At 59.9% G+C, this 14,051-nt stretch overlaps 1 protein-coding gene across 1 annotated transcript; it reads left to right on the forward strand.

Moving 5' to 3' along the window:
* Positions 1-225: 225 nt before the first annotated feature.
* Positions 226-14,047, forward strand: RFC2 (replication factor C subunit 2). The gene is made up of 11 exons (XM_062180139.1): positions 226-340; positions 3,435-3,504; positions 4,216-4,257; positions 4,450-4,556; positions 7,388-7,489; positions 8,553-8,653; positions 9,105-9,262; positions 9,355-9,420; positions 10,326-10,406; positions 11,584-11,697; positions 13,470-14,047. The coding sequence occupies exons 1-11, from the start codon at positions 252-254 to the stop codon at positions 13,578-13,580; spliced, it is 1,041 nt and encodes a 346-aa protein (XP_062036123.1). The 5' UTR covers positions 226-251; the 3' UTR covers positions 13,581-14,047.
* The last annotated feature ends 4 nt before the right edge of the window (positions 14,048-14,051 follow it).

Genomic DNA, 14,051 nt, shown 5'->3' on the forward strand with positions numbered 1-14,051 from the left:
CCCCTGGCCGCCCTGCCCGGTCGGGTCTAGCGCCCAGCTCGGACGCCAGCTCCCGCGCGGCAACCGCGGCCTCTAGCGACGGACAGCGGCCCGGGCAAAAGCCGCAGCGCTCTGCGCAGGCGCAGAAAGGGGGGGGGCGCGCGCTCGCGACCTCCGCTCCCGCCCGGCGTTCCCGCGACCAGGGGGCGGGGCCGTGCGTGATGGCGTCACGGGGCGGGGCCTCGGGCTCGGCGGGAAGCAGACGCGCGAGGATGGAGGTGCAGGAGAGTGGCGCGGTCCAGGACGCTGCGCCTGTCGCCGGCAAGGCGTCCAGCAGCGCCGGCCACTACGAGCTGCCGTGGTGAGGGGCCCAGGCCGTAGATCGGACATGAGGGCGAGGAACCGGGGGGCGGCGAGGGCTTGTTGGGGGGCCCCAAGGGGGGGCAGGCGGCGTGGAGAGTCGGCCTCACCGCTTTTTCTTGCCTTTTTTTTTTTTTTTTGACAGGCAGAGTGGACAGTGAGAGAGAGACAGAGAGAAAGGTCTTCCTTCCATTGGTTCACCCTCCAGTGGCCGCTGCGGCCGGCTCATTGCGCTGATCTGAAGCCAGGAGCCAGGTGCTTCTCCTGGTCTCCCATGGGGTGCAGGGTCCAAGGACCTGGGCCATCCTCCACTGCACTCCCGGGCCACAGCAGAGAGCTGGCCTGGAAGAGGGGCAACCGGGACAGAATCCGGTGCCCCGACCGGGACTAGAACCCGGTGTGCCGGCGCCGCAAGGCGGAGGATTAGCCTGTTAAGCCACAGTGCCGGCCCTCACTGCTTTTTCGTTCTACGCTTCCATGCGGTTACCAGTTCTTCATGACCCGTGTGGTCTGTGTTGTATTTTTATTGTCTTCTATTGGCCTGTAATGCAGTTAACAAGTAGATGTGCTGAGCATTCGATGAGAGGTAGGGCCCCGTGAAGGCCTGGTACTTGAGCAAAAAGGCCCCAAGTCAAGCCTTGTGGCTTCGTGGAGGAGGCGGTTTTGGGCAGGGGGAGCAGCTGTGCAAAGGCCCGGAAGAGGAGAACACTTGCCTTGTTCAAAACCCAGCTATGGCGGACCGCATTGCCCGAGTGGCCAGTCCCGCCCGAGTGGCCAGTCCTGGCTGCTCCGCTTCCGATCCAGCTCCCTGCTAACGCGCCTGGGAAAGCAGTGGAGGATGACCCGAGTGCCTGGGCCCTACACCTGTGTAGGAAATCCTGGCTCCGGCCTGGCCCAACCCTGGGCTGTTGGCGGCCATCCGGGGAGTGAACCAGCAGATGGAAGATCTCTCTCTGTGTCTCCCTCTATAGCTCTGCCTTTCAAATAAATAAAGTAAATCTTAAAAAAAAAAAAAAAAAATCCAGCTGCAGTTCAGTTCCTGCTATTCCCAGCCCCTGCTTTGTGGGTGTGGTGGGTACAGCTGCTGCCTGCGGTGCCGGCATCCCATATGGGCGCCGGTTCGAGTCCCGGCTGCTCCTCTTCCGATCCAGCTCTCTGCTGTGGCCTGGGAAAGCAGTGGAAGATGGCCCAAGTGCTTGGGCCTCTGCACCTGTGTGGGAGACCCAGAAGATGCTCCTGGCTTCGGATCAGTGCAGCTCCAGCCGTTACAGCCATCTGGGGAGTGAACCAGCTGATGGAAGACCTCTCTCTCTGTCTCTCTCTAACTCTGCCTTTCAAATAAATAAAATAAATCTTTTTTTTTTTTTAAAGGCATTTCACAAAGTTTCCAGAAAGGTGGAATGAAAGAGAAGTTTATGTTGATGCAAAAAATTTTTGAAATCCATGCAGCCTTTTCACAGTATTTTAGGGGGAAAAGCCTCTTCTAAAAATTTATTTATTTGGAAAGCAGAGAGACAGAGATCTCCCATCAGATAATTCACTCCCCAAATGTTACAACGGCCAGGCCTGGGCCAGCACTGAATCCAGGAGCCTGGAGCTCCATCCAGGTCTCCCACATGGGTGCAGGGGCCCAGGCCCTCGGGCCATCCTCCACTGCCTTCCCAGGCGCATTAGCAGGGAGCTGGACTGGAAGCGGAGCAGCCGGGACTGGAACGGGATGTCTGCTGCGGGTGGCAGCTTAGTCCCCTGTGCCACAGCGCTGGCCCCTTCACAGTAGCCTTTGAGGCCCCCGTGGCGGGGGCTTGCCGAGCTGAATCTCCCTGGGGAAGGCCATTTAGAGCGAGAGTCGGGAGATGCTAGCTCCGCCTTTGCTTTCTGCTTGGAATCTGCAGCTCCTTACACAGTGCCGGCATTGACAAGGGGCTAAATACAAAGAAAAAAAAAAAAAAGTAGGAACAAGCGTGTTCTGTTTGCTGGCCTTGGGGGAGACCTGCGTCTGCTTCCTGCAGTGTGCGACAAGCCAGCTTTGTCGCCCGCCTGTTCTGTTTCTGGAGCAGAGCAGCCCCTGTACAGGGTGCGAGCTGAAGGCAGAGGAAGTGCCGATGGCCAGGTCCTCGTGAGTCCCCTGCTGTTCGGGTCCTCAGCTGGAGAAAGCCACGTTCCCCCCCCAGCACGGCGTGAGACTCCGCCCCGGCCCCTCTGCCACCCCCGGCCTGCCCTGCCGTGCGCTTGGCACACATACAGCTGTGGAAACTGGCAGGCGAGGGGCCTGGCGCACCCACGTCTGGCTCGCCAGATGCCGTGGGTGCCGAGTGAGCCCAGTGTCTGCTGTGACGGGCAGGCTGTGTTCCCCACGGCGTCCCGTCGCTCCCGATGGCCACTTCCGGCCCGTCTCCAGAGAACACAGGTGTTTCTCTGCTGCCCAAGCACTTCCATCCAAACCCCGACTCCTCGGCCTCTTTCTGTCGATTCCGTAAAATCCTCCGGCGAAACTCTGGGGTCGCCCATTCATGCTTCCATTCGCTGGTTCACTCCCCAGATGGCCGCACAGCTGGAGCTGGATCAGGCTGAAGCCAGGAGCCAGGAGCTTCTTCCGGGTCTCGCACATGGGTGCAGGGGCCTAAGCACTTGGGCCATCTTCTGCTGTTTCCCCAGGAGCATCAGCAGGGAGCTGGATGGGAAGTGGAGCAGCCGGGACTCGAACCGGTGCCCACCTGGGATGGCGGCACTGCAGGCGGAGGCTAAACCTATGCCACAGCGCCAGCCCTCCATGCTTGCTTTATTTGGAAGGCAGAGACACAGACAGAGACCTTCCATTTGCTAGGAATGCTAGCAACAGCCAGGGCTGGGCTAGGCCAAAGCCGGGAGCCCGGAACTCCGTCCAGGTCTCACGTGGGTGGCAGGGAGCACTCGAGCCATCACCTGCTGCCTTCCCAGAGAGCACATTAACAGGGAGCCGCATCAGAAGCAGAGCCAGGACTCGAGCCGGACACCGCCCGCGTGGGATGTGGGTGACCGCACCCCCGGCCACCCCTGGTGGTCTCGGGCAGTGGGAAGAGCGCCATGTCTACACGTGTGTGCACTGTCTTAAACAGGGTGGAGAAGTACAGGCCGGTGAAGCTGAATGAAGTTGTGGGGAATGAAGACACGGTGAGCAGGCTGGAGGTGAGTGCCTTGAAGACCCCCTGTGCTGTCCCCCTTGTGGCCTCGCCAAGCTGGAGGTGTTTGGAGGAAGACAGCCACGGTGGGGGTGTCGGGAACCAGGAACTCAGCACATGGGAGAGATCAGGAGATCAGGAGCCCTGGCTGCTGAAAACAGCTGCTCGCAGCGCTGACTTTGTGTTGTTTTAGGATTTATTTATTTGAAAGGCAGAGTGGCAGAGATCTCACATCCAAATGGCTCAACGGCTGGGGCTGAGCCAGGCTGAAGCCAGGAGCTGGAGCCTCGTCCAGGTCTCCTAACGCGAGTGCAGGGGCCCAAGGACTTGGGTCATCTTCCACTGCTTTCCCAGGCCATAGCAGAGAGTTGGATCAGAAGTGGAGCAGCCGGGACTCGAACCGGTGCCCATATGGGATGCCGGCACCGCAGGCGGTGGCTTTACCTGCCGCGCCACAGCACCAGCCCCTACTCCCCAAATGCCCACCATAGCCGTGGCTAGGCCATGCTGAGCACAGGGGCCGGGCAGTCCATGTGGATCTCCCACATGGGTGGCAGGGACCTAGGGACCGCTGCTTCCCAGGCTGTCCACCGGCAGGAAGCTGGAGGTCAGATGGAGGGCCGGGCACTCCACTGTGGGCCGTGAGTGTCCCGGGCAGCGTCTTCCCCACGGTCCCGGTGCTGGCCCCAGTGTGACTCACACCCCCTCTCCCCACCAGGTCTTTGCCCGAGAAGGGAACGTGCCCAACATCATAATTGCTGTGAGTATCAGGCCCCGTTTCACTTCCTGCCCCGTGCTCTCCCCTGCTGCCTCCTTTCGCTGGGGTTGGTGGGGTGGCCTGTGGGATGGTGGCTGCAGGGGACAGTCAGAAGGGCGGTGAGTGCCGATGCCAGGGCTGCGCTGAGCTCCTTGTGGTGCCGGCAAGCACTTACTGGAGCTCCCACCTCCCCAGGGCCCTCCAGGAACAGGCAAAACTACCAGCATCCTGTGTTTGGCCCGAGCGCTGCTGGGCCCGGCCCTTAAGGATGCTGTTCTGGAACTCAATGCCTCGAATGACAGGTGCGTGTGGGCGGGGCTGGAGGGCGGTGGGAGGGCGGCAGGTGCTTGGCCTGTGAGTTGTGGGGGCGACTGTGTTGTTCACTACTGTACCTGGGCTGACTCTGCCCCTCCCCTCACCCAGGGGGCGGGGGTGAGAGGCACTCAGAGGCATTTGTCTTAAGGTTACTTTGGGTTTTCAATGGCACCTTTAAATAATTATTAATTGCAGTCAAATCCACACAAACTTTGCAATCGAAACCATTTTTAAAGTAAAAAAAAAAAAAAGTCTATTTATTTGAAAGAGTTCTCCAACTCACTGGTTCACTCCCCAAACGGCCACAATAGCCAGGGCTGGGCCAGGCTGAAGCCAGGAGTCAAGAGCTTCTTCCAGGTCTCCCACGTGGGTGCAGGGGCCCAAGCACTTGGCCCATCTTCTGCTGCTTTCCCAGGCCATAGCAGGGAGCAGGTGGGACTTGAACCCAGTGTCTGTATGGGACGTGGTGCTGCAGGAGGTGGCTTAACCCGCTGCACCATCAACGCCAGCCCGTTGACCATTTTGAAATGTACACGTTTGTGTCAGATGCTGTCACGTTTTTGTGCAGCCAGAACTTTGTGTCGTGTTGTAAAACTTGAAACTTGCACTAACCAACTCGCCATCCCCTGCCCCTCGCCCCAGCACCCACCATTCTCCTCCGTGGTTCTGTGGGTGTGGCGAGTGTAGGAGCTTCGTGTAAGTGCAGTTATGTGGTCTTTGTCTGATTTCACACAGCATGAAGTCCTTATGGACCACCCGTGTTGCAGCGGCTGTCAGAATTCCTGTCTCTTGTCTGCCCGAGTAGTATTCCATCGTGTGTTCCTGTTACGTGTCGCTTGTTTTTTTTTTTTAAGATTTATTTATTTATTTGAAAGAGTTACACAGAGAGAGGAGGAGAGAGAGAGAGAGAGAGAGAGAGAGAGAGAGGTCTTCCATCCACTGGTTCACTCCCCAGTTGGCCACAAGGGCCGGAGCTGTGCCGATCCAAAGCCAGGAGCTTCTTCCGGGTCTCCCATATAGGTGCAGGGGACCAAGCACTTGGGCCATCTTCCACTGCTTTCCCAGGCCATAGCAGAGAGCTGGACCAGAAGTGGAGCAGCTGGGACTTGAACCGGTGCCCATATGGGATGCTGGCACCGCAGGTGGCAGCTTAACCTGCTACACCATAACACCAGCCTGCACATAAATCTTTAAGACCTTTTCTTCAGGTCTTTTGGGTATATACCCTGAAGTATGACTGCTGGATCCCGGTAATTCTAAATCTGATTTTTTAAAAAGGATTTATTTATTTATTTGAAAGTCAGAATTACAGAGACAAAGGGGGAAAAACAGAGAGGGAGAGAGGTCTCCCATCCACTGGTTTGCTGAAGGGGTCACAGCTACTGTGAATGGGCCAGGCTGAAGCCAGGAGCTGCATCTGGATTGCCCGTGTGGGTACAGGGGCCTGAGCACTTGGGCCATCCTCTGCTACTTTCCCATGTGAACCAGCAGGGAGCTCCATCAGAAGTGGAGCAGCTGGGACTCGAACCAGCACGCGTATGGGATGCTGGCGCTGTAGGTGGCCGATTAACCTGCTACGAGCCAGCACCAGCGCCTTTTATAAAATAGATTTATTTATCTGAAAGGCTGAATGACAGAGAAGGGAGAGATCTGTCCAGTGGTTTACTCCTCAAATGGCCACAACAGTCAGAGCTGGGCCAGACCAGAGCCAGGAGCTCCCTCCAGGCCACCCACATGGGTAACAGGAACTCAAGTATTTGAGCTGTCACCTCCTGGGTGACAGGCACAGGGGCTTGCAGGTCTCCACGCCTCCCCAGCGCTTGGCCCTCCGTGGCCATGTTCCAGGGGGTAGGCGTCCGAATGCTGGGAGGCGCTGGTTTGCCTCCGGGGTGGGGGGGGGAGAAGAGGGTCAGGGACTGGGGGCTCGCGGGCCGCGTGCAGCTGGTTCCGGAGGACCTGGCTCGCGGCTCTCTGGTGTCTGCTGTGGGAGACGTGTGCGTCCCTGAGCGGGGCGGGGTCCTGGGAATGTCCCCGCACATCCCCTGTCACGTGGGAGCCTTCGGGCTGTCCCTGTGTGAAGGATGGTTCCAGAAGTCAGGTACAGTACATTCTAGCCGAGCGTGACCTCCTGCCCTTGTTAACGTTTATTTCATGATTTGAAAGGCAGAGCGACAGATCTTCCATCCTTTGGTTCACTCCCCAAATGGCCACAGTGGCCGGGGCTGGGCCAGGCGGAAGCCAGGATCCTGGGACTCCATTCAGGTCTCCCATGTGAGTGGCGGGGGCCCGAGTACCTGGCCGTTATCCACGACTTCCCAAGGCACATTAGCAGGGAGCTGGATCGGGGCGGAGCCGCTGGGACCGGGGCCAGCATTCCAGTATGGGTAAAAAGTATTGATTTAGTTTGAAAAACATGTCCCCTTGCTGGTTCATCCCCAGATGCCTGCAACAGTCCAGCTAGGCCTGGCCAAAGCCAGCAGCCCAGTCTGGGTGTCCCTCATGGGTGGCAGGGACTCTTAGCAAAGCGAGACGTTCAGTTCTTATCACAAGATAGCGTGGAATGAAGTCCTTCCCGGTGGGTTACGGACTAGATGGAGACGGATGTATTTTTTTCATCTTGGGAATTCACTGTTCACTCCCGAATTGAGCAGGTTCACCTCGGATGATGGCCTGTGGAGCCCGTAGCCGGCCATCTTGGCCCTGTGCTCAGCGTCCCCCGCAGGAGGGTCTAGAACGCTGCTCTCTCCACTGCCCGGAAACGCAGCTCAGAGGTGGGGGTGACAGTGGCAGTGAGCCCGGCCCCGACTTGTCGTTTCAGGGGCATTGACGTCGTGAGGAATAAAATCAAGATGTTCGCCCAGCAGAAGGTCACCCTCCCCAAGGGCCGGCACAAGATCATCATCCTGGATGAGGCCGACAGGTAGAGCCGGGCCGTGAGCCGTCAACCTGGGCTCTGACTCCCTACTCAGACCTCTCCTGGGGCGGGGCGGGGACTCGCCCAGCTCGTCTCCCAGGGCAGCAGGTGCGAGCTGCCGCCTGGCCTGCAGTGGACAGCTCGGGGACCGTGCTGGACCGTCTTAACCACTTTAAAACACACAGCTCAGTGGCCTGTGAGTATGTCCAGTGTGATGGTGTACAGCCACCACTAACAGGTGAAGAAACCGTGAGTGAGTGGTTGAAAATACGGCAGGAATTGAAGACAGGGTGGAGCGTACGAGCTTGCGTCACTCCTGTGCGCGTTTACATCGTTGAGATTATAATACGATTCTCCTGCTGGTTTTTCCGTGCAGTGTTACACGCCACGCTGCACGTTACCGTCTTGCTGTGAAGACGTTCTCTTTCCTAGTTGCATTCCATAGTGAGGGTGCACCTCAGGGTGTGCACATGTTCGTGTGCCCTTGTGGTACATTGTGGATCACCCTATCAGCTGACATTGATGGATGGGACGTGGACGTGTTCATTTAGGACGTGCTGGGCGCTCTGTACGTGTCCTGACTTTATTGAATTATCACAGCAACCTTCTGGAATGGTCTCCATCTCACATGGCAGCACTGAGGTCCCAGCTAGCAGGGGTGGACCATGGACCTGTTTTTTTTGTTTGTTTTTTTGTTTTTAAAAAACTTATTTATTTAGTTATTTGAAAGGCAGTGTTAAAGAGAGGCCAAGGCAGAGAGAGAGAGAGAGATCTTCCATCCGCTGGTTCACTCCCCACATGGCCACAATGGCCAGAGCTGAGTCAGTCCGAAGCCAAGAGCTTTTTCCGAGTCTCCCACGCGGGTGCAGGGGCCCAAGGACTGGGACCATCTTCCACTGCTTTCCCAGGCCATAGTAGGGAGCTGGATCGGAAGTGGAGCACCCAGGACTGGAACCAGCGCCCATATGGGATGCCGGGGCTGCCGGTGGCGGCTTTACCCGCTGTACGTGACGCCCATGTCCGTCCACCCTGAGTTGCACATGCAAGCTGCCTGCCCGTGTCTCCTTAGCATGACGGACGGGGCCCAGCAGGCCTTGAGGAGGACCATGGAGATCTACTCCAAGACGACTCGCTTCGCTCTGGCGTGCAACGCTTCCGACAAAATCATAGGTGCGGTGAGCCCTGGGCTGAGCTCCGTGTAACCAGCTGTGTAAAATTTTGTTTGTTTGTTTCTAAAATTTATTTATTTGAAAGGCAGAGGGGAGGGATGAAAACCTAGGACAGTCAGTGTGGCAGCCACAGAGAGGGAGGGGCTATCGGCTCTAATCCAGAGGCCAGGAGCGGGTGTCAGACCCACCCCCCACCCCCCACCCCCACCCCCCCACCCCCGGCCCTGTCCTGTTCCCACCACCCCAGGGGTCCGGGAGCGCCACCTGGACCCGCGGCGACACAGTGTGCCTGCCCAGGGCTGTCCTGGGCCGTGCCGGCTGAGGCCTCTGGTCCATGGCTTGTGGGTGGACAGTGCGGCGTCTCGCCCCGTTGGGCACGTCTTTGCTGAGCCCCTGCCCAGCGGGTGTTGCAGCTCGGGGAGCGCGGCTCAGGCCCCGTCCGTGTCGCGCAGAGCCCATCCAGTCGCGGTGCGCCGTCCTGCGCTACACCAAGCTCACCGACGCGCAGATTCTCGCCAGGCTGCTGAGCGTCATCGAGAAGGAGAACGTGCCGCACACGGACGACGGCCTGGAGGCCATCATCTTCACGGCGCAGGGCGACATGCGGCAGGTGCGCGGCGGGGCGGGGCGGGGCCGCGGACCTGGGCGGCGCGGTGCAGCCCGGGAGCTCACGCGGCCGTGTTTGCTGACCCCTGCCCCCAGGCGCTGAACAACCTACAGTCCACCTTCTCGGGGTTCGGTTTCATCAACAGCGAGAACGTGTTCAAGGTACCAGGGCTGCTCTGCGGCCTGCGGAATGCGAGGGGGTCTGCGTGCCCAGAAGGGGCAGGTGCTCCGCCTCCGTGGGGGTGGGTTGGAGGGCCGGGCGTGTGGCCCTGCCCTGCCACGTTCGCATGCCTGGCTTTGTGGGCGAGAGCCACCCATGCACCGTCCTCCCCCCCAGCGGCCTCTGACCCCACACGGCCGGGTCTCTTCTGCACGCCCCACTTGCTGTTCCCACTCCTCCGGGGCGGGCAGCAGTGCCCAGTTGAGGGACAAGGTTCTCTGTGCCCCACACCAGCGCATCTAGCTATGGGAAGGGTCTGGAAGCTGGCTGCCCAGGGCCGTTGGGAGGAAGCTGGGTGGGGCTGCCCAAGCTCTCCCTGGGTGGCGGGTGGCGGGAGCCTGGGAGAAGCCTGCCCAGCCCCTGGCATGGATGTGTTCACACGTGCTTAGGAAGGGACCGGGCTCCATGGTGACGGGCAGGGTCCCGCGTCATCCTGGGGCAGGCACCCACCCACGGAGGGCAGGCGAGGGCAGGCGAGGGTGCCACCTGGAGATGCTGGGGGCGGGGGTCAGGCCAACAGCGCAGCCGGGGTGCAAGCGAGGGCCCATGGAGGGCACTGGGGGGCGGTGGCTCTGGCCGAGGGGAGCTTCCCCGTGGGAGAGGTGGGCCCCACGGCTCCCCGTTCCTTTGTGGGTCTGAGCGCTGTAAGACGGTGCCCGGGGCCTCACAGCGGCCCCCCCACCCCACGCGTGCCTGCTGCGTTGTTCTTGTGGCTGAGAAGCCTGTGGCTGTGGCATTGGAAGCAGCTCTCCGTGACTTCTCAGTGGTCAGAGGGAGAGCCCCACGCCTCAGCCGCTTTGCTCCCGTGGCCACGCCCAGCCCGGTGCCCCTCTCGTGTCTCGGCCAGGTCTGCGACGAGCCCCACCCGCTACTAGTCAAGGAAATGATCCAGCACTGTGTGAACGCCAACATCGATGAAGCCTACAAGGTGCCCTCTCCCGCCCGCCCCTGCCCCTGCCCCCCAGAGCTGCGCGCGCTCCCTCCTGCTGTAGATCCACTTGGGCCAGAGCTGCTCGGCCTGTGGCACGCTGTTGTATCTTACTTGAAGGGCAGAGAGATCGTCCATCCACTGGCTCACTCCCCCAGTGCCTGCAGCAGCCAGGGCCGGGCCAGGCCAGGCCGGAGCCCAGACCTCAGTCAGGGTCTCCACGGGGGTGGCAGGGACCCAAGCATGCAAGCCGTCTCCCCGGGTGCCCTTTAGCAGGAAGCTGGATTGGAAACGGAGGAGCCGGGACTCGAACCAGGCACTCTGAGGTGTACGCAGGCCGCGCGCCTGCCCCTGAATCACGCTGCCTGAATGCCGCAGGCCTGCGAGGGACAGCCGCGGCTTCCCGCTGCACTTCTGTCCTCTGTGAGGGAGACTTGGCCCTGAGAAAAGCCCCGCCCCTTCACTTCCGGAGAAGCCGGTCTCGTGAGCAGCTCGGGACCCGGCCTCTTGGGACCCCACTGTCCCCAGGCAGCCACAAGGGGCAGGCCCAGGAGGGAGCGCCTGGCCCACAAGCAGGTCCCACTGGCCTCGGTCACTTGGGAGGTGGAGGTGTGAGGGGGGCCCCTGCTCTCATCACAGTTTCCCCACCTCGCTCCCAACAAACCCGGCTGGAAGTCACCCAGGTTTAGGGCAGGGCCAGAGCCAACGTGAGATCGGAGTGCGAGAGAGGGAGACTGAGGTAGAGGCAGAGAGCCAGGCCTGAGTGGGACAGAAGGAAGCCCTCGGGGTCAGGGACGCTGCGTCCTGCTCCCTGGACTTGCCCCCACGGTGTCAAAGCGAGGAAGGGAGGAGGCAATGGCCGCCCCCTCCAGGCTTGCACGGGCGCGTGGTGACCGGCAGCAGGCGGGCTGTCCCTGCGCAGGCTCAGACATTGGGCGGGCTTGGGAGGGGCCATCCTGGAGTACATTTGCAATACATTGGGGGGGGGGGGACCATGTAAATCGCCCCCCCCCCCCAGGGGAACTGGAGGGTGTGGCCCACAGGGGTCCTTGGCTCCCTGGTGATCGCCTGGGGTGAGCCCGGCACTCCCTGCAGGGTGACTGACAGGCGTGGCTCCGCCCCTGGGCCCTGTGGTTCCAAGCGCTCAGCACCCTCACCACTGTGTGCTCTTGGCCAGATTCTCGCACACCTGTGGCACCTGGGCTACTCCCCAGAAGACATCATTGGCAACATTTTCCGGGTGTGTAAAACCTTCCAGATGGCGGAGTACTTGAAGCTGGAGTTTATCAAGGTCAGTGGGGAGGGGGAGAGGATCACGCACCTATAGAGCTCACAGGCCTGGCGCCGGCTGGTGCACCCAGGGCCAGGGGAGGCCCCACCCCCTTCCGCACTGCAGCCTGGGCTCCCTTTGTTGAAGGTTCTGTTATGTATTCGTAAATATAATTTAGTATTGTGTTTCATTTGAAAAGCAGAGAGACAGACACACATCTCCCATCGGCTGGCTCCCTCCTCAGATGCCCACCACATCCAGGGCTGGACCAGGCCAAAACCGGAGCCAGGGGCTCAGCCTGGGTCTCCCGTGTGGCAGGGGTCCAAGTACTTGGGCTCCCAGGTTGCAGGGCAGTGGGAAGCTGGATCGGAAGCCGAACTGGGACTTGAACCCAGGCACTGGGAGACGGGACGTGGGCTTCACAAGTGGCCTAGCTGTCGTGCCAAGCGCCTGCTCTGTTTTCCGATCAGGGGACAGACTTTGCCAGAATGTCCCAGAAATGGAATTGTGCAGGTTCTGTCTCCTCTCGCGTAGCTTAATGGCCCTCGGGCAGTGCGCACGGTCGCCAGGAGCGGGCTCCATCTTTTTCCTGGCTGAGTAGTATTCCGTGCCGGGCGTGCGTCGCAGTTTACCGGCTCACCAGTTCCAGGGCAGTTGGGCCTCCAGACTTGAGAGGCTGCGAATAACACAACCGTGAACATTTGCGTACGTGGGTCAGCTCAAGCGTGAACAGAACTTTCCGTGTCTGCTGGGTGAATTCCTAGCAGTGAGGTTGCTTAGTCAAATGGGACGTGTAGATTTAACTTCGCGAGAACTTGCCAAACTGATTTCCCAAGTGGCTGGCGGCGTGTTTCGCATTCCTGCCGGCAAAGTGAGCGTTCGAGGTGCCCCGCGTCCCGGCCAGCACGGGGAGGGCTGGGCTGGGTTTTCCAAGCCCTCGTCGGAGGCGGGGAATGGTGTGTCATCCTGGCTGTAACTTGCTTGTCCCTGGTCGCCCACGGTTTTTTGGTTTTTTTTTGTTTTTTTTTTTTTTGTTTTGTTTTTTTGACAGGCAGAGTGGACAGTGAGAGAGAGAGACAGAGAGAAAGGTCTTCCTTTTTTGCCGTTGGTTCACCCTCCAATGGCCGCCGCGGTAGCGCGCTGCGGCCGGCGCACCGCGCTGACCCGATGGCAGGAGCCAGGTGCTTCTCCTGGTCTCCCATGGGGTGCAGGGCCCAAGAACTTGGGCCATCCTCCACTGCACTCCCTGGCCACAGCAGAGAGCTGGCCTGGAAGAGGGGCAGCCGGGACAGGATCGGTGCCCCAACCGGGACTAGAACCCGGTGTGCCGGCGCCGCAAGGCGGAGGATTAGCCTAGTGAGCCGCGGCGCCAGCCGGTTTTTTGTTTTTGTTTTTAGTTTTATTTATTTTATGTGAAAGGCATAGTTCACTCCCCAGGTGGCTATAGCAGCCAGGGCTGGGCCAGGCCAGAGCCAGGAGCCTGGGACTCCATCCGGGTCTCCCACATGGGTGGCAGGAGCCCAAGCACTTGAGCCGGCACCTGCTGCCTCCCAGGGTGTCCATGAGCAAGGAGCTGGACTGGAAGGCGAGCAAAACATTGCTTTAGGAAAGAAATTGAACTTCAGTCAAGCGTGCCATGTCATATCTCAGCGTTCCTGTCCTAGCCAGAGTTTGGGTTCATTTTAGCTCTTTTTGAGCAAACCATTAGTTCAGATTTTAAAAAAAAAAACAACAACAAACCAAGAACAACTCCCTCCCTTGCTAACCAGGCTTCCGCGGGGCTTGTTTTTCAGGAAATCGGATACACGCACATGAAAGTCGCAGAAGGCGTGAACTCTCTGCTGCAGATGGCGGGGCTGCTGGCCAGGCTGTGCCAGAAGACAATGGCCCCGGTGGCCAGTTAGAGCCGAGAGTCCCCAGGTGCTGTGTGATCGGCCCGGGAGTCCCTGTCCCTGCACTGGGGGAGCCACGGCCCCTGGGGGAGGAGGCACCACCGTGGACAGGAGACCCCCAGGGTGGGGGTGTGTGTGTGCAGGCGTACCCCTCCCAGTCAATAAAGCCCCACCGTGTGTGTCAGCAAGGCGGTGAGGCCCGCCTCTTGTCTCTGTGAGCCCTGGCACCCCACAAGTAGCCAAGGCGATGCGGCTGATGGCCTACACAAGCCTGCCCAGTGTTTCCCGAAGCTGGAGGGACTGGTCCCAGGGAGAGGCCGGTCTGGACAGACTTCTCAGAACACGAGCTCCTGCTGAGGGCCACTGGCACCAGCCACGTCGTCACCTTTCCCGCGTGGTCACCAGGGCTCCTTGCTTTAGAATTCCCCGACTGTTGTAGTAAAAGGTTGATTTATTTGAAAGGCACAGTGGCAGAGAGAGTCG

Source organism: Lepus europaeus, chromosome 21 (genome assembly GCF_033115175.1).
Source record: "Lepus europaeus isolate LE1 chromosome 21, mLepTim1.pri, whole genome shotgun sequence".
NCBI classification, from domain to species: domain Eukaryota; kingdom Metazoa; phylum Chordata; class Mammalia; order Lagomorpha; family Leporidae; genus Lepus; species Lepus europaeus.

Excerpts from the sequence above, each read along its gene's own strand:
- RFC2 (XM_062180139.1), top strand. The coding sequence starts at position 252 with ATGGAGGTGCAGGAGAGTGGCGCGGTCCAGGACGCTGCGCCTGTCGCC. Across the intron at positions 341-3,434 it reads GGCCACTACGAGCTGCCGTG|GGTGGAGAAGTACAGGCCGG; the intron begins GTGAGGGGCCCA and ends TGTCTTAAACAG. Across the intron at positions 4,557-7,387 it reads CTCAATGCCTCGAATGACAG|GGGCATTGACGTCGTGAGGA; the intron begins GTGCGTGTGGGC and ends TTGTCGTTTCAG.